This window comes from Manihot esculenta, chromosome 15 (assembly GCF_001659605.2).
Source record: "Manihot esculenta cultivar AM560-2 chromosome 15, M.esculenta_v8, whole genome shotgun sequence".
Taxonomy (NCBI): Eukaryota; Viridiplantae; Streptophyta; class Magnoliopsida; order Malpighiales; family Euphorbiaceae; genus Manihot; species Manihot esculenta.
The window spans coordinates 10,816,231-10,833,714 of NC_035175.2; the positions used below are offsets into that span (position 1 = coordinate 10,816,231).

Here is a 17,484-nt window from a genome sequence, read left to right on the forward strand (position 1 = left end):
CCACTCATGAATATTCAAGCAGGCGAGGGGCATTCTTCATCGTATATCTAAGGAATTATCAGTGAACTTAAGATCTTTGATCAGTTAAGCTTCAACTTCGTTCTTAGATCTGAAATGAAGCAGCTCATTTTTCTAGTCTCAATCACTCTATCCTTTGTTTGGATTGAGGAAAATGGAGAGAAAAGAGAAGAAAATAAATTTGATTTCTCTAAATTCCCTTTTATATAGAAGAGGAAAGAGAAGAAAATCAACTAAAGAGGAGAAAAAAAAATGTAGATAAAAGAGGAAAAATTCTCTCTCTTTCATTTAGTCCAGAATATTTTTATTTAAATTGCTGAAAAATTCTCATCTCTTTTAAATTTCTCCGTCATTTCCCTTCATGCCTACACATACAAAGGTAAATGACTATTCCTTTATTCATAATTCTATGTGTCCAGCTAATCTCGTACCCGTTCTGTTGTCTTCTTAAGGCTTCAATGGATTTTTCTTCGATTAAAAGAAAAGACATATGTAAAAAATGTATCTACCCATTAGTTTGACATATTGAAAATGGAGTTTTGATGAATCTAGAAAAAATAAATAAACGTACAAGGTTGACGGCGAAGCAGCCATTGCATTGAAGATTTGACCATTTATACCATGTAGGTGTAGTGTGCTAGAAGTAGAAAGTAGAAACTTCAAAACCCTATACAGTCATCCCGCGCAAAACCTGCCTGCTCTGTCCTCGCTCTCGACATCGTTCACCTGAAGAAGCGTCACCGTTACAGTTTCCATCCCACCGGATGACTCTTTCCGGTGCTCTCAAGTCATCTTCAATCATCTCCTGGAAATCCGTACTTTCTCTCTCTCTATCTCTGTCTCATATGTAATGATGGAAAGAATACATGTAAATTCTATGTTTTGTCGATACTAGAGCGGGAGGCTTCAACAAACCATACGGAGATGCGTGGAGGTGAGCGGGAAGGGTCTCCACTCAGGCAAGGAATCAACCGTGAAGTTATGGCCGGAGATGGCTCAGCAAGGGAGGTACTTTGATTTCCACTCTAAGTGTTCGATTCCTGCATCCATTGATTTCGCCCAGCAAAATTCGCCTCTTTGTACTACACTGTCTGCTGATCGATTCAAAGTTCGAACCGTTGAGCACTTGCTATCTGCTCTCGAGGCTACTCGCATTGATAATTGCAAGATTCAGGTCTTCAACAACGATATCGACTCCAAAGAAGATTATTGCGATTTTGAGGTTAGATGGTTGGTCCATGTTTTTAGATTCTATTGTGGGATTTTATGACCCCTTTGTGAAAAAGGTTTATAGTGGACTTGCTAAATGAGTCAGGTTCCTATATTGGATGGGTCAGCCCAACAATGGGTGGAAGCTATAGAAAAGGCTGGTTTGGTTGTGGCGGTAGATGAGAGCGGCAATAGCTGTGAAACAATGGCGCCTTATTTGAATGAACCTGTATATGTGTGTAAGAATGATTCTTTTGTGGCTGCCATCCCTTCGCCTAATGTTCGCCTGACTTATGGCATTGATTTTTCTAAGGTGATTATTCATATTTAACCTTTCTACAGGATAGTTAGAGTGGCATTTTTTTTTATGCTGGTTGACGAATCACGACTCTTGTCTGACCCAAAAATGGAAAGTTGAGATTGGATTTATAGTAGTTACAGTAACAATTTTTGCACTTTTTTCCTTTGTACTCCTAGGCTTGTGCCATTGGCTGCCAGTGGTTTTCTTTAGCTCCTTTGGATGATTCCTCCTATGCCAAACAAATAGCTTCATCAAGAACCTTTTGCATATATGAGGAGGTTTGTATTAACATCTCTTTAAAATAGTTTTTATTTTATTTTTTGTTTAGTATGACAGCTTGATATTGTTGAATAAAGAAGCCTTTCAATGTGATGAAAGGGTACATTTGGTTATTATTTTCATTTGTTCCATACAGTTTATTATTTATAGTCTTTTCTCTTTTTCAAAACCATACAAGCTATTTTTGCAACTGATTAATGATATACTGTGGGCATACTTGTATAATGTATATGCAAGATTCTTCTAAAGAAACACCTTGCTGTTTACAATTAAGGGATATAGAAGTAATTGTGCGTACAGTACGATATGTCACCCTATTTCATTGGTTCACAATGAGTTAACCAAATTTCTTCTAGTGCTTCAAGTGGTGTAATAATATAATGCCTATGTGAAGTGAGAATGGAAAGATATTTCTGAAGCAACTGGTCATTGATTGTTTCCAGTGAATTAGAAAAAAGTACATGAAAATTTCACGGGGCTAAGCATTCTCTATTAGATAAAACTCTATCAACTATATCCAACAAGTTAACATGTCATCATATGTTACAGCTATGCACTGAGAAAAAGCTTTTTGCAGATTAGCTTTCTATGTAGGCATTCCTTGTTTCCATGGTTTCTATACCTGACAGTCATATATTGGGTAACTGTGCTGTTTTAGCCCCTTACCATCCAAATAAAGTTGAAAGGTGCACATTTAAATGTAGTCTGGTTTCTAATGCTAGAGTTCCATTCGTAAAATTGTTGCAGGTGGAGCAAATGCACAGTATGGGACTCATTAAAGGGGGGACACTGGAGAATGCTATTGTTTGCAGGTAACTAATGAGATGCTTTATTCATGTTTTAAGAGGAGTGTTCCAAGATTCTAGATGGCATAGGCTTCTTATGCTGCTTTAGCTTTCATGAATCCCATTCCAAAGGAAAACAATAAAAGTTGAAAAATCTCTAAATTGTTAGGAGTTGCTTGCAATTAGCTGGAGCACTTTTGTATATTCTTTTGCATGCCGAGAAATTCCCTTCTATTCAAGCAAAGGGGTTCTTTTGTTAAATTAAAGTGGACTATTTGCCTTTATTAGAAATAAAATGAAGTGACATGAAACTTGGATTCAATTTAATTTATGCACATGGAAGATTTACAGAAGTTTGAAACTTATCAATTTATCAGCTCTTCACTCCATCTGTCATGTAACCCATTGTCTTGTCTTTAGTGCCAGCAAAGGCTGGTTGAATCCACCACTTCGTTTCCCTGATGAACCTTGTCGCCATAAGATCTTGGATCTCATTGGTGACCTTTCCCTGTTTGCACGGCTGGGTAATCAAGGGCTTCCAGTGGCACATGTAATTGCTTACAAGGTTTTCTCTATCCCTTTTTACTTTTCTTCTCTTTCTTGTTCTGACAGCCAAGTGTTTATGGATATTGCAGTGATGAATTGTTATCCTTTGATACATTTGTTATGTTAAAGCTATATTCCTTTTCTTTCCTTTCCCTGTTTTTAGCAGTCATGAAAACTTTTCTAATCTTCAGGCTTCTTTTAGACAAGAGGATATCACAGTAATAATGCAGGTTTTTAAGTTTTATATTTTTAACCAAACAATAGGAAAATTACTTTTCACCTGTCTATGTGGGTAATATATGAAATAATTATAGGTTATCTGGGATATTCTAGAGCTACCAAATTTTGAAAAACCATCTGCTAAAAATACTAAATTGATTGACATGGTCCCCTTTGATGGTTCTTGATTTAATAAAATGGACAAATAAAATTTTCAACTGTGCTTGAAGTTGTAGGTGAAGTTGACATGTTCACCTTTGCAGTACAAAGTGAAAATATTCAGTGTGTTTTTGTTGTTGACAGCACATCACTTGTTTAGTGATTCTAACTCTCAGTCCTTAAGCAGTAATCTAGACTTTCCAAGTATTTCTGGAAGTTTCATAGAAGCGATGCCTCGTACCGTGGCTTATCTACACTGAAATTTTGACAAAAGCATGTGAAGTGCAGTTGCTTTTGGTGTGTCGCTGAAAAAGTTTGTCATTCTGGCAGTTTGAAGTTCCCTTACCTGGTGAAGGAGTGTCATTTTCTATCTGACTACTGAATGCAATTGATCTACATGTTCACAACATTGTGGCTGTATCATGTGAAAGCTCATGGAGAAATAGAGACTTTCATTATCTGTAGCTCTGTACTACTTTTTCATATCGTTAACAATAACAATCATCATGTGAAAATGACTAAGACTTTGGTCTATGTTACTAACTGAAATAATAATGTATACAGGGTGGTCATGCACTGCATGCTGATTTTGTGCGTCGCCTTAATGACTCATTGAAGAATTAATTTTGCTGTCCACAAAAATCAAACCAGTGTGGGCATCTCTCATGGAGAATTTTTACTGATCGAAACGACACTGGAAGAACGTGAGTTCTAACAAGAATTATAGAGAAGCAGCCAGTCATGCAGCCTGTGGCTAGGGTCTTATCTGGTTAAGTGCTCAGAAGAAAAAGGGAAACCTCTATCTATGCTCTCATGATAATGTGGGACTGGGGTGCCTTAGTGCCATTGATTTACCCTTAATCATGGTCTTCTTTTAATCTTTATTGCATGATATTGGCCTCTGGAACCAAATAGTTGTAATGTTATCCATAATCAGATTTTCGTTTGTGGTAGTGTTGATGCTTGAAAAAAGGAGTATGAAAATTGACAATGATCTAAAAGTTATTGGAACCAAGAGAAGGGGATGGAAAAATAACATGAACTATGTTATTGGAACGAAGGGGATGGAAAAATAACGTGAACTATGTTATCCTGGACCTGGTCAAAAAGGCTAACCGCTAGAGGAAGGGGTTGAACCTTCGACCTTGTGGTTAACAGCCACACGCTCTAACCGACTGAGCTACTCCAGCAAGTTGAAATGCTTGCTTCCTTTTCTTATTTCAAAGGGCCACTCCTTGAAGTTTGATGAGAGTAGAATGAACCGTAATCGGTTCAAATTAAAAAAATCGATCAAATCAAATTAATTTGAAAATTCAGTTTGATTTTTTATTTATCTCAGTTCGGTTCGATTTTTAATTTCAAAAATTTTAATTATTTCAGCTCGGTTCTGTTTTGTTTTGAGTAGAAAAAATTAAAAAAATTCAAAAAATTAAAAAAATTCAAAAAATTAAACCGAATAATTAGTGATAATAATATATTATTTTTAATAATATAAAGAGATTAAATTATATTAAAATTAAAAATATTCTAAATAAATTTTAAAATATTAAAAGTAAAGTGTAAAAAATAAAAAAATTATTAAAAATTTAAATCAATTAAATCGAATTAAATTAGATTGATTCAATTTGATTTAATTTTTGATCAAAATCAATTCGGTTTAATTTTTATAAATACTGAAATTTCAATTTTCAGTTTCGGTTCAATTTTGAACGAAAGCGACCAAAGGCCCACACTTACTGCCAGATCTAGATTCTTCTATTTTCTTTTTTTTTAAGAAATATATTTTTCATTAATAAAAACATAAAATGTTAATGCACAGTTTGGCTTTTGTATTTAAAGGGATTTTTAATTTAACTCGTTTCAAATATTTATTTAAATTCAATTTAACCCTAAATTAAAAAGGCAAAGTATAAGCCTCTGTAATTTCTACGATGAATCATCTCTTCACCTGCTTGTCCAATGCGACTTTGCAAGCCAGGTTTGGTCCTTCTCTAACTCTGGTTGGTTTCGGCCGCAGTGCTCTAGTTTTCTTGATTGGCTTGTGGCAGTTATGAGATTGTTTAATGATATGGATGTCTGTATGATTTTGGTTGTTTGTTGGGCTATCTGGAATAGCCGTAATTCTGTTATTTGGGCGAACAAATTTAAAACTCCTGCTGCGACTTGGTTTGCTGCGAAACGCACTCTAGGTGACTGGCAGAATGCTCAAGAGAAGAGAGAACAAGGTGCGAGAATTGCTAGGCCACGAATTTGGAAACCCCCTGATCTTGGGTGGATAAAAGTAAATATTGATGCTGCTACGAACGTGGATGACGCGTTTACAGGTGTGGCATTTGTTGCTCGGGATGAACATGGCAGGTTCGTAGCTGCTAGGAATAGCCGAATTGTTGGTCTCTTCTCTCCTAGAGTGGCTGAAGCTATTGCTTTCAAAGAAGCTCTTAGTTGGATTCAAGCTGAAGGTTGGACACATGTGTGCTGTGAAGGTGATTCTTTGGATGTTGTTCATGCGATTGAGTCTGCTTTTTTGCTGGATTTAACGTCTTTCGGTGCTGTTATTAATGATATCAAAACTCTTGTAAGGTCTTGGCGTGGTAATTGTGGAGTTGCTGCAGTTCCAAGAACAGCTAATTCGGCTGCCCATTGCTTAGCTCAGGCTACTAGAAATCATGTTTCTGTTGGTGCGTGGAGAGGTGTTCCACCCAACTTTCTAAATGCTGTTTTGTTAGCTGATCTAAATTAATAAAACAACGCATTTCCCTCAAAAAAAAAAAGAAATTTAGTTCATAAATTTAATTTTAGGTTAATTAAATTTAAACTGAAACTTCTCGATTAACTTGTTTAAAATGTTTGAAATGGACTTATATTGAATGGCTTCAATAACTATAAGAGTGAAATTTAACATTTTGTTAAAACATAAATAACATATTTATAAAATATTTTTATATAAAATAAACATTTGTTTAAAACTTTGATATGGCAAGCTTCTAAACATTGTCACTCTAGATTTTTTTAGGTTAAAATTTTTTAAAATAATAATCGATGAAGATTTTCTAAACAATGGAAGAGATTTTTTAGCAATCAAGAGATTTCAGAATCACTAAATCTTACTTCTTTTTGAACTCATCAATTTTGCAGTTGGGATTTTGATACATCATCTTTAACTACAATTTATAAAACTTCATTGTAAACTACAAAGCAATTTTCATGGATTAAACTATGTTGAAAATTTTATTATTTAATCTCTAAATTTTATACTAATAAAATTAAAATATATTAAATTTAAATATCAGTAAATAATTACAATACTGAAGAATTAAATAGTGATTTAATTTTAAAAACTAACTATAAAAATAGGTCAAAGAACCTAAACTCAATTTAGTCCTAATAGAATATGCACTAAACTCTACTCTTTTGTTATACTTTCAAGTAATTTATTTCATCCAATTTTGGTAGTGCAATGCAGGTGATCCCCCTTCCAATTAAAAGAAGTGTTAATGTGTCCCTTTGACACCTTTCCTCCATTTTTTACTCTTTCTTATTTATTTTTTAAATTGACATTGGAGCAAGAGACACCAGTCCTATCTTTCCACTTATGGCTTTTACGTAATGGCAAATGATTCACCCAACTTGGAGTTCAAGACACCACCACCTGTCATAATCTAGTGATTGTATATGAGACTGATTATTTTTTTATTCCATTTATTTTCAAGTTATCAAAATGGTAAAAGAAAGTAGCATGGGTCCTCCTTTAACCAATGCTAAAGCAAAATGAAAATTAAGTTGCTTCAATTTCAGTTAGGGTTATAAAAAATCCTAAGCATTCGCATCATTATGCAATTTTTTTTGTTCCTCCTTTATTTTTACCTAGAAAGGAAAATACACTACATTGCCACTGTGTATATATCCAGCAGGCATGCAATATATGAACAAATGTATAACTACAAAACAATTCAGCAAGCAAAAGCAGAAAGCCTGAAGTATGACTCCAATTTATTTTTTTTTCAGCAGTTCTCAAACAACTAAAATACAAAGGAAGAATTGAAACAACTCCATAGGCCAGAAAAGAAAAATGCAGCTCTATTGAGAAATTCAACAACTTGGAGAAGCTTCTTTCCTTTGGCCCTGATCTCTTCTGTACAGAAAGATGAACACAGAGCAGGTGGATGAACCTAGTGTTTCTGGCTTTCATCATACTTGTTCATTTCCTTTGACGATATTGTACTTGCAGAGAGGACAAGTAGCATTCATCTTCAGCCATTTCACTATACATGTTGAGTGGAAATGATGGTTACAAGGAAGCGTATGGAGCTCTGCTCCATCATCGTATGGGCAGAGACATATACAGCATTCCTAACAAATAAAAGGAAGAAAGTTAACATTGAAGAGAGTGTTAAACAAATATCGAGTGGACCAGTAAAATCTTATATTATAAGAAACAAAATAATAAGAACTCTAAAGCAAAGCAACTTAAAAGTAATCCCAATAATATTGAGTTCATGACTAAAGTTTTGAAATTTTAAAAGTTCTTAAATAGCAGTCAATTTTGTTAATTTTTTGCAACTAAGCCTCCATCTTGAATCACTGTTAAATAGTTGAGTTGGAACTTGGAAGCTAGTTAGCAAAACTTGTTGGAACAATTGCTAAAGTGGAACAAACTTTCCACTCTCCTCATAATCTTCAATTCTATCAAGAACACTTCAACTAATAGAACAGTAACTTACAGCATCCTCGTGTAAGAGTATGCGTTCGTTTGCCAAGTATGCACTGCTTGTTTCAATGGGAACCATTTTCCCTGCCCCAACATTGGGCTTTTCCTGATTGCCCATCACCTGAAATCTGTATTTTGGGAGGATACTAAGATCTGCTTCGGATGCGCCTTCCTATTTCATAAAAATAAAATGACAGCAGCAATAAGCTAAATCAATCGCATAAGAAGCAACAACAGCAAGAAGCATAAGGCTCCAATTTGTTTATGATTTTATTATAAAACTAAAGAATACTGCTCTTTTCATACCTGCCCTGCAACAGCATAAAGAATTGCTATTATACATGGTAAGCAGCAACAGAGAGCAATCCCAATCAAACATGCCAAAACAACACAAAAGATCGCAAAGAACACATCAAATGCCAGAAAAACCACAGCCAGCCTGCATGGATTCAAAATTAGCAATTGTATAATGCATCTGGACAATATATTTTAGTTAAGATGATTTACTGGGAAAATAGCATAAGATGAGAAGTGTTTTTGTGACAACTTTGTGGGCCCCAACCTTTTTTTTTTTGAAAAATTATTTTTATCAAAGAATAAAACCTAAGACCCACCATCCTCATCCCCAAAGTCCACAAGCAACAACTTTGTCATTTTGGAGAGGATTACAAGTAAAGAAATAGTTAGATGTACAGGATCAAGCTTATATTCAACTTATATTAATATGACACGATAACCCAGATCATGAATTCTATTAAATTTGCAATTTAACATAAAAGGCTAGCAGAAGTCACCTTCCTTGTTGTCTATTCCCACCATGACGGTGGGAATCACAGACACACACAGAGACAGACAGAAAAAGGAGCAACAAAGAAAGAAAGTGGAAGAACATTAGCAGAAAGCATACCAGTACAAGTGTGGAGCACGTTGCGAGAGGACTTCGCCACCAGAAACTACCCAATAAAAGCCAACTATCCACCAAAGGAATGAAGCCATCGTGTTTACTGATTCACATCGTTTAGTGATGCTGAGCCACCATAACAAATCAATAAGAAATCAATACTTAAAAATCTGGTAATGCACCAACTACAACATAAAACCCAAAGCAGCGCAGCTATAGAGTACCAGAGGAAAGCAGACACTGATTCATATTTTGCATCAATCAATACCATTGTTGATGACAAACTATGTTTAGAAGTACAAATAATTATTGCAAAACCATAAATATGCAATTAGATGTAGTTAAGTGCTTTTCGGTAAGTGACCTGATCAAGGAAGTGGAAGTATAAAATACTTCACTAGGAAGAAACAAGTAATTCTCATTAGCTATTAGACATCCATCAAAAACTGAAGGACCTTACAGGCAGAGTGGAGAGAGTAATTTATCACTTTATAAAAGACTGTTTTAAATAAGTTATTTCATGACATAAAACCCACTTCCAAATGTTCATTACTGAAACAAGTTCCTAAGATTCTAAATGCAGGCCTTCTCAAAGGTTGTTAAACATTTGGGACAACGCATGAGAAATCCTGAAATAAAGCAAGCTAACTTGTAGAAATGCAAAACAAACTTACATGGTAAGGATTTCCCAAAATCACTTTCATGAGATTGAAGCCGTTTCCTTAGATGGCAATTCATCAATTATCAAACAAGTTTCGAATCATAGTCCTTCCCAGGCAAAAGGTCGATATGACCAACACAATAATTATTTAAACTTGAATTTTCACTACAAGTTCCCATTGATTCCAAAATTTTCCTACTTCACGTCTTCTTTTTGTATTCTACACAAATATCCAACTTTTGTGTTTCCGCTCTTACTTCTGCTTCCTCTAACCAAGTTCTTAGTGATCAGCTACATCTATTACGTTGTATGCTTACCAGGTTCCAGACTCACAAGTTTTAGTCAATGAAGCAAAATTTACTACGTGGATACAATCATTTCACAATTATTAAGCTAAACAGCACTTCATCTCTACGCTAGTTACTCGACCTGAAAGATATATAGCACCGTATGTTCACTGTTGAGCAAGCCACTAGTTAACGGTGGTTATAGTTCTATAATTAAACTAAGATATCAAACACACACCAGAAATTTTCCTTCTTTTTTTTTTTTTTTTTGAAAAAAAAAATTAAATTGGACAGCACGATTTCAAGTAACCAATTAAGCCAAAATGCAACACCCCAAAAAAAAAAAACTCACTTTGATCGGCTAGAACTCGGGGAACCCCTATCACTCACATCCTCTTCTTCACTATCAGCATACCCTCCTTCAGTTGCTTGCTGACTCTCATCGACTCTCACTCTCGTCGTGTTCCTTCTCCTATACTCCAACCACACCAAAACCACATGCACAATGCACTGCAGCGTGTACCCACAGATCCAAAGCCTAACCGGCATGTTCGGTCTCTCGTTCACCGTCAGAATCAACATCACTATCGAAACCACCACAAACGCCGTGTTCCACAGGATGTCGAGGACCACAACAGGCTTCGAATACCCCCAATCAGCGCGTCGCTCTTCCAGCTCACGAGCCGCCGTCTCTCTAACTAACATGGAAGGGCCGCGGCGGCCAGTGGCCCGGCCTAGAAGAACCGCCAGGGAAGTTGGCCGGACGGGAGGTGAAGAGGGAGGTTCTTGGCGGGGGAGGAGGAGCGGAGCGTGGGATTCACTCTCCGCCGAGGAGGCGGCGGTGGTTTGCGTTGACATTGACGGAGACGGTAAGGTAGACCTGCGGAAACAAAGAGGAAGCTTTCGGGTCAGACAGAGAAGAAGAAGAAGAGCATGATCACTGGATTACGAAGGAATTTCACTTAGCGCATTTGTGGGCAAAAATTGAATTTGAAGGATCGATGAAGAAATTAAAAGATACTTCTTTTTACGTATAGAAGTAATCGGAAGTGAAAGCTGTTATAACTGTTATTGATAAACTTATCATTTTTAATAAATATATATATATATATATATATATATATATATATTATTTAATCGATAATATAACGATTAATTAGTTTTTGAATTTTAAAAATATATTATTTAAAAAAATTAATTAATTTTTTATTAAATTAAAATGATTTCAATTTAATTGACTAATTAATTTATATTTTTATAAAATTAAAGAAATAATTAATAATTTTTTATAATAAAAATTAAATTATTTAATATTTAATGTAAAAAATTAAATAAAAATTATTTAGTAAATTTTTCAATATTTAATATATTTTTAAAATTAAAGAATAATCTCAAAAATTAAATTCAATATATATTTTAATTATTCTTTAAAAAGAAACTCTTTTAACAGAAATTCAATATCGAAGAGTTGAACGGTAGGTCGTAGATACCATACCTTTACGGTGGATTTTGGTGGGCTCGTTTCTGCTGTTTGACTCGCTGTTGAGGTTTTAGAGCGCCAAATTTTACCTGCTCATTCACTGCAGTCTCTGTTTTATTTTTGTAATTTTTTAGGAAAAAATAATAAATATTTATAAATATTAAGTTTCTGTGACGCTATTTAAATAATTATTATTTCAAATTAATTAACTTAAAATAATTTTATAAAAATATGTTACAATTATATAATATTACGATAGAAAATATAAAATACTGTAAAAAGTAAAAAATTGAATTCGGGAAATGTCTCATAGGACGTGTATGATTATCCATTGAAATATACATAACATTCCAAAAAAAAAAAAAAAGAGTGAAAGTAAGAAAAGCAAAGGGTAAAGTGAAGGTAAGGCATAGACGAAAGCTCGTAGGTTGTCAATATGTTAGATGACGAGAGGAGTCCCAAAAAAATAATAATTGCTGGTGTTTGTGTTTATATTTTAAGATTTATATAATTATTATTATTTAAAATAAATTAAATAATTATAAAATATAAAATAGTAAAATTAATTTTTAAAAAATTAAAAAATATTTCAAACAGATAAAGTGTGATAAATAAATATTTTATTTTTAAAATATAATATACAATAATTTTTCAAAGTGCGGTCTGCAAAACAACACTTTAAAAATTTTGTTAATGTTAGCATAAAAATATAATAATAATTATTTTTTAAAACAATAAATCATTTAAGTGTAATAAATAAAAAAACAATTTATCACAATTTAAAAATATAATAAAGGACGAATTTATTTAAAAATATTATTTTTATAAAATTTAAAAAATAATATTTTACTTTAAAAAGACAAAATATCCAAATATTACAGACTAAAAATAGTATAATATTTTTAACCAATAATTTTTTTTCAAATTTTAGAAAAAAATTTATTGTATAATTTTATTTAAATGGGGCTGAGTATCAGGGCTGTGTACCTCATGTGGGACACTGGTTTTCCTGCGTCGTGTATGATGTATTTCCTTAACTCTTTTTTCTTTCCTTCTTTCTTTTTTTGGCTTTTGCTGCCTTCTTGACTAGGAGCCGAAACATGATTCTCTCGTTTTAATTGCATAACATGGCGTAAACATGTCTGAGGCATGTGCTTTCACAAAGACATGTGGAAGGGAAGCACACATGTCTCGCAATTTTCATGGACACAAGTCATTCATTACATTGAATTCCCAAGATACTGATCCAATTCCAAGGTAGAATTTCATCATAGGAATGTTCTAATTCTTTGGTCTCCATCCAATTCCAAGTCGAATCCCGAACAACACAATGTGGTCCTTGTTCTAACATCGCCACACAGAGGGATGAAGTACCTCAAGGATTCTCTGTTCCAGTCGCTAGTACCAGTGCCCCAGGAAACCTCCTTCCTTCCCAGAAGGGCTTTCTCTGGCAGCCATAAATCTTGCCTGAATTTCACAACAAGCCCATCATAATGGCCCATTGGATCCCAGCTTTTACCAAATACCGTCTTTCTTGTAGAGCTCGCATGACTTGGTTTAGAAATTAGAGACCAGCCCAATTTCAAAATGAATGATTGGTTGAGACACTGCACACCTCCGAAAAAACTTGACATCATTCGAAGGGACTAGATAATTTCCTATGACACTTCTGCTACCTCTCACAAATTAGCGACGTGTTTTCTCTACACCATTTTCCCATCCGCATAGCGTAAGTGGCAAATTGTAATAATTGCTAGCGTTTGAAAAAAAAAAAAAACCTGCTAGCGATCCAAGGTGGCATGCCCGCATGCCCGCTGTACACTGCATGGCAATGTCCAAGTCCATCAATATGCAAGCCCCATCAAAATAGAAAATAAAACTGAAAAAGAACTACCACTGCCAACACCGATGAGCGCCACCAACGTGGAAGCGATGAACGCTAGTAGAGCAGCACCAACCATCAGCTTGTATGTCTAAAAGAACATTCCCACTCAACCAGCATTAGCTGAGCAACAAAATACAAAGGGAGAGCCAAAAACAGCAAGGGTAGCATAGAAGGAACCATCAAAACCAGCCAGCACAAAAAGTCGACAAGAACTAAAAACCACACCTTTCAAGCAGGACTTCACAGACCATCAGCAGTCACTATCAAAGGAAGAAGCAACCATGACATTTTCGGTCTGTAATAGTCATGGAGGGACCGTTTTGAGGCATCAGCACTCCAGAGACGATCTCCAACAGCGACCAACAAGCGCAAAACCAACACAAAATCAAAAATACAGATCCTTCAGAAAAAGAACCTCACAAGACTACACCAGATCCAGAGAAGACAAAACTACACAAACCATAGACTGGAAGAGTTGCTGAAGTGAAGCAAACCTCTCTGCCGAAACCTAAATCAATAAACAATCCTATCCCTTTACTCTTTCCTTTTGGCTTTCGTATTCCTTTCATTTCAAGAGAATGAAGAAATTAAAATTTCTTGAGGTTAATATATGGACATTTTTTTTTTTTAATAATTGGCTACAATTAGGTTCCAACTCAATATTTTCTAATTTTGGCGACAACTAAAGTCCCCATCAGCCAAAACTCTTTGGTGCAGGCATTTTTTTTTTTTTTCTAGTGTGAGATTTTTTTTTTTTTTTAATATGAAAAGGCCTTATTTTTATTTTTAATATTTTAAAAAGAATACATCTCAAATTGAAGTTTTTTTATTTATTTATTTAAAAATTACTACTTCCTTTATTTCATAATTTATTTCATTTTATTTTTTTATAATATTAAAAAATATATTTTTTATTAATTTATTAATTGCACTCATCTTAAGTAAATTAACCTTTATTAAATATTAAGAAATATTTTATGAGATTATTTAGAAATAAAATAAAATTAAATAATTATAATAATTAATTTATATATTATTATATTCTAAAAAAAGAAAGTTATATTTTTTTGAATTATTTAAGTTATCTTCCTCCAAATAAATTTAAGTTATATTTGAGTCTAACTTCTTTCCTCATTTATGCAAATCTTTTCCCTTTTCCATAAAAAATAAAATAAAATAAAAAAGCCCATGCTTTCGGAGTGTGCATAAAAGTTATCATTGGAACAACCTACAGAAATCCGCTGCTGCTGCTGCTGTCCTAAATTAAATATTAATATTGGATGACACTCCAACTTCAATTGTTTCTAATAATTTTAGCTCTTCTTTACTAAACCCTAAATTAATTTATTCAAAGTATTTTAATAATCATAACTAGGGCTATGTGTACCCTTCTCATAATCTCGTTCTGTGAGTTTTATTAATTTTTTTATGGTAAAATTCATTTTTATGTATTTTGATTGGATCGATTGAGATAAAAAAAATTTAATAAAAATAATTTTAATGTTTTATAATTATAATTAAGGTGGTGAAAGGATTGAATTTAAATTCTGTTATAATTAATGTATTTTGATATATTATTAAAAATTAAAACACATTGATGATCTCTGAGATCCAGAAACTAGAGTTTTACAAGAATTGTGTAAACTTGATCTAAGAGGAAAATGTTTCTCTCCTTTTATTCTTTTTCTTTGTCTGTCAGTGACGTACAACGGCCTCACTGCCATTGAGCCACCTGTCTCTACCATACGGATACGGACGTACGAGAATATCAGATCTCTGCTTTATGCGTAACGGCCATTTAATTTCCTTGGTACGCATGCGGATGGACCACAAAGCGAATGGGTTGGCCACCTTGTCTCCTCCGGACTGGGCTGGAAGGTGAGATTAGGACTGAAGTCCAAGGGAGGTCTGAGCTGAGGGCTGTAAAGACTGGGCCGACCCGATTTGAGAGATTTAAGAAGGAGTCCGGTCTTAAAACCGAGTGGACTGGACCTGATTCATGCGGGGGACTTAAGAGCCTTCAGATAAAAGACTGTCGTTATGGATCAGGTCTCAGACCGGAATAGTAAAATCCAGTGTTCATCACACATATTTCAAATTCATTGATGATGGTGAAGAAGACAGCCCTTAATGCAATATCTTGCAATAAACATATTGTATTGTTGAAGATATTGAAGAGAGCTGGATTAAACAAAGATGGGGCAAGACGGAATAGGGAAGAGGGAGGAAAGATTTCATTTAAAGAAACCGTACAGGGTAGTAGGTGTAGTGTCATATTCACACTGTCGTTAGAAAACCAAGCAACAAGTGTCTATTTGCTTTGTGTGTATTATGGAAGGCCTTGTTTGCTCTAGATTTGAAAGCAAAGTTTAAATGGTAAGAGTATAAGTTGTTGAGCGAACAATAAACCCTACCACTCCACTTTCACTTTCAAATCCCCTTTTTAAGCCCAAAGATTTAAGATTAATGGGCCACTATTAATTTTGGATTTTTAATTAGTTTTTATATTTAAAATAAAATTTCAAATTAAAAAAATATATTTTTTAAATAATAAAAAGAATATATAATTGTATAAAAAATTAACAGAATTTTTTGACAAATAGTTTATTCCAAATATATAGATGGATTATGATATATATAACAGGAAGTTTAATGTTATTTGAAATTATAATTAAGAGATTTATTTTATAAATTAAAGTTTAATGTTATTAAACTGTTTTAAATTTATAGATAAATGAATAAAATTTAGCCTTTATATATAAAGATCAGCATGAAAACTTATGTGGAATCATATCAATGTCATTATAATTACATGCTCAATTATATCTTATTCTAATTATGTTAATTCTTTTACAATACTTGTAGTTCACCTGTGTATTCCATACTCTCTTGTCTATATCAAGGGATTATGGTACACAAATTTCATTATTTTATTATTAATTTACTATAAATTATTAATTCAGATCAAGTTGGAATTTTATTCACTATTATTTTATAAATTAAATAATAAATAAATAAATAACATTTTATATGTGAGAGTAGAACTGTAATCCAGCCGAGCCAAACTTTAATAAGATCATACTTGATTATAAATTTAAAAATTCGAACTCGAACTCGATTTCAGTTTCATTTATAAGTTCGAACTCGATTCCAATTGCATTTATAAGTTCGAATTCGATTCAAACTTTATTTATAAATTCGACCTCGATTCATAAAATAAATATTAAATTTGAACTCGTTTCAAGTTCGATTCTTAATAAACTTGTTTATCACATTAACGAATCAATTCAAATTCTACTAAAAACTCGAATTTGAACTCGATTATATTTTAAACAATTTTAATATAATTTAAATTATAAATAAATTTAAATTAAAAATAAAATTTAAATTATAAGGTAATTAAAAGATTTTTAAATTAAATTTTTTTATTTAATTAAATTTTTTCAAATGCGATATTAATAAAAACGAATGTAAAAGGGTTGTGTTTTTATAAATAAACTACAATCTTCCATATCCATCAATTTTTTATGTGAGTTTGTTCACAAATCAATTAAAAAAATTAAAAATTAACTGAGTTCGCGAGTCTAAATGAACTGTTCAGCTCATTTATTAAACGAGGCAAAAAAGTGAATTCGAACTCAACTTATTTAAAAAATAAGTCGAACTCGGATCGAGTTTTTATTGAATTGAGTTTTAAATAATTTATAAACAGTTTGATTCGTTTATACTCTATGCAAGAGTATATTTGAGTAGAGGTCCTTTTACATAGACTTGAGTTTAAATGAATCCATGATCAAATCAATGGTGATAGTGAAATATGCCTCATCTATTAAGTAACACCCTCATTTTCTTTTTGATAAGCATCAACACAGCAGCATTTTAAGAAGAAAGGTTCTTTTACGATACATGTGGGTAAAATCAGCCATTTCTCCACTACACTTTAGAGAATAAATTCTTTCTGTCATGAGTATTGAGCAAATCTATCATTCGATTCAATTTAAAAATAATTATCAACTATTTTTTGAAATTTTTAAATGCATTTAAAT

General features: G+C 33.2%; 2 protein-coding genes and 1 non-coding gene across 8 annotated transcripts; 1 reads left to right on the plus strand and 2 right to left on the minus strand.

The window, feature by feature from the left end:
- The first annotated feature begins 266 nt into the window (after positions 1-266).
- Positions 267-4,510, plus strand: LOC110600969 (probable UDP-3-O-acyl-N-acetylglucosamine deacetylase 1, mitochondrial). 6 transcript variants are annotated; one of them, XM_043950853.1, is made up of 7 exons: positions 267-397; positions 646-833; positions 914-1,240; positions 1,334-1,540; positions 1,705-1,806; positions 2,555-2,619; positions 3,013-4,510. In XM_043950853.1, the coding sequence occupies exons 2-7, from the start codon at positions 783-785 to the stop codon at positions 3,263-3,265; spliced, it is 1,005 nt and encodes a 334-aa protein (XP_043806788.1). In that variant the 5' UTR covers positions 267-397; positions 646-782; the 3' UTR covers positions 3,266-4,510. The 6 variants fall into 6 exon arrangements, with proteins under 6 accessions (XP_043806788.1, XP_043806787.1, XP_021593618.1 ...); XM_021737926.2 differs by lacking the exon at positions 267-397 and having other exon boundaries at positions 522-833; positions 3,013-3,157; positions 3,847-4,510; XM_021737927.2 differs by lacking the exon at positions 267-397 and having other exon boundaries at positions 523-833; positions 3,013-3,157; positions 3,661-4,510.
- A 122-nt stretch (positions 4,511-4,632) lies between these two features.
- On the minus strand, positions 4,633-4,706 carry TRNAN-GUU. The gene has a single exon. It is a non-coding gene; the product is annotated as a tRNA-Asn (tRNA).
- A 2,639-nt stretch (positions 4,707-7,345) lies between these two features.
- LOC110602439 (E3 ubiquitin protein ligase RIE1) lies at positions 7,346-11,140 on the minus strand. Its single transcript, XM_021739964.2, has 5 exons — positions 10,426-11,140; positions 9,132-9,251; positions 8,531-8,663; positions 8,238-8,396; positions 7,346-7,866 (listed from the first exon to the last, which is right to left on the minus strand). Exons 1-5 carry the CDS (start codon positions 10,929-10,931, stop codon positions 7,705-7,707), a joined length of 1,080 nt encoding a protein of 359 aa, XP_021595656.1. The 5' UTR covers positions 10,932-11,140; the 3' UTR covers positions 7,346-7,704.
- Positions 11,141-17,484: the final 6,344 nt, after the last annotated feature.

Excerpts from the sequence above, each read along its gene's own strand:
- LOC110600969 (XM_043950853.1), top strand. The coding sequence starts at position 783 with ATGACTCTTTCCGGTGCTCTCAAGTCATCTTCAATCATCTCCTGGAAA. Across the intron at positions 1,241-1,333 it reads AAGATTATTGCGATTTTGAG|GTTCCTATATTGGATGGGTC; the intron begins GTTAGATGGTTG and ends TAAATGAGTCAG. Across the intron at positions 1,541-1,704 it reads ATGGCATTGATTTTTCTAAG|GCTTGTGCCATTGGCTGCCA; the intron begins GTGATTATTCAT and ends TTGTACTCCTAG.
- LOC110602439 (XM_021739964.2), bottom strand. The coding sequence starts at position 10,931 with ATGTCAACGCAAACCACCGCCGCCTCCTCGGCGGAGAGTGAATCCCAC. Across the intron at positions 9,252-10,425 it reads CCGAGTTCTAGCCGATCAAA|CATCACTAAACGATGTGAAT; the intron begins GTGAGTTTTTTT and ends ATGGTGGCTCAG. Across the intron at positions 8,664-9,131 it reads CGTGCTCCACACTTGTACTG|GCTGGCTGTGGTTTTTCTGG; the intron begins GTATGCTTTCTG and ends GAATCCATGCAG.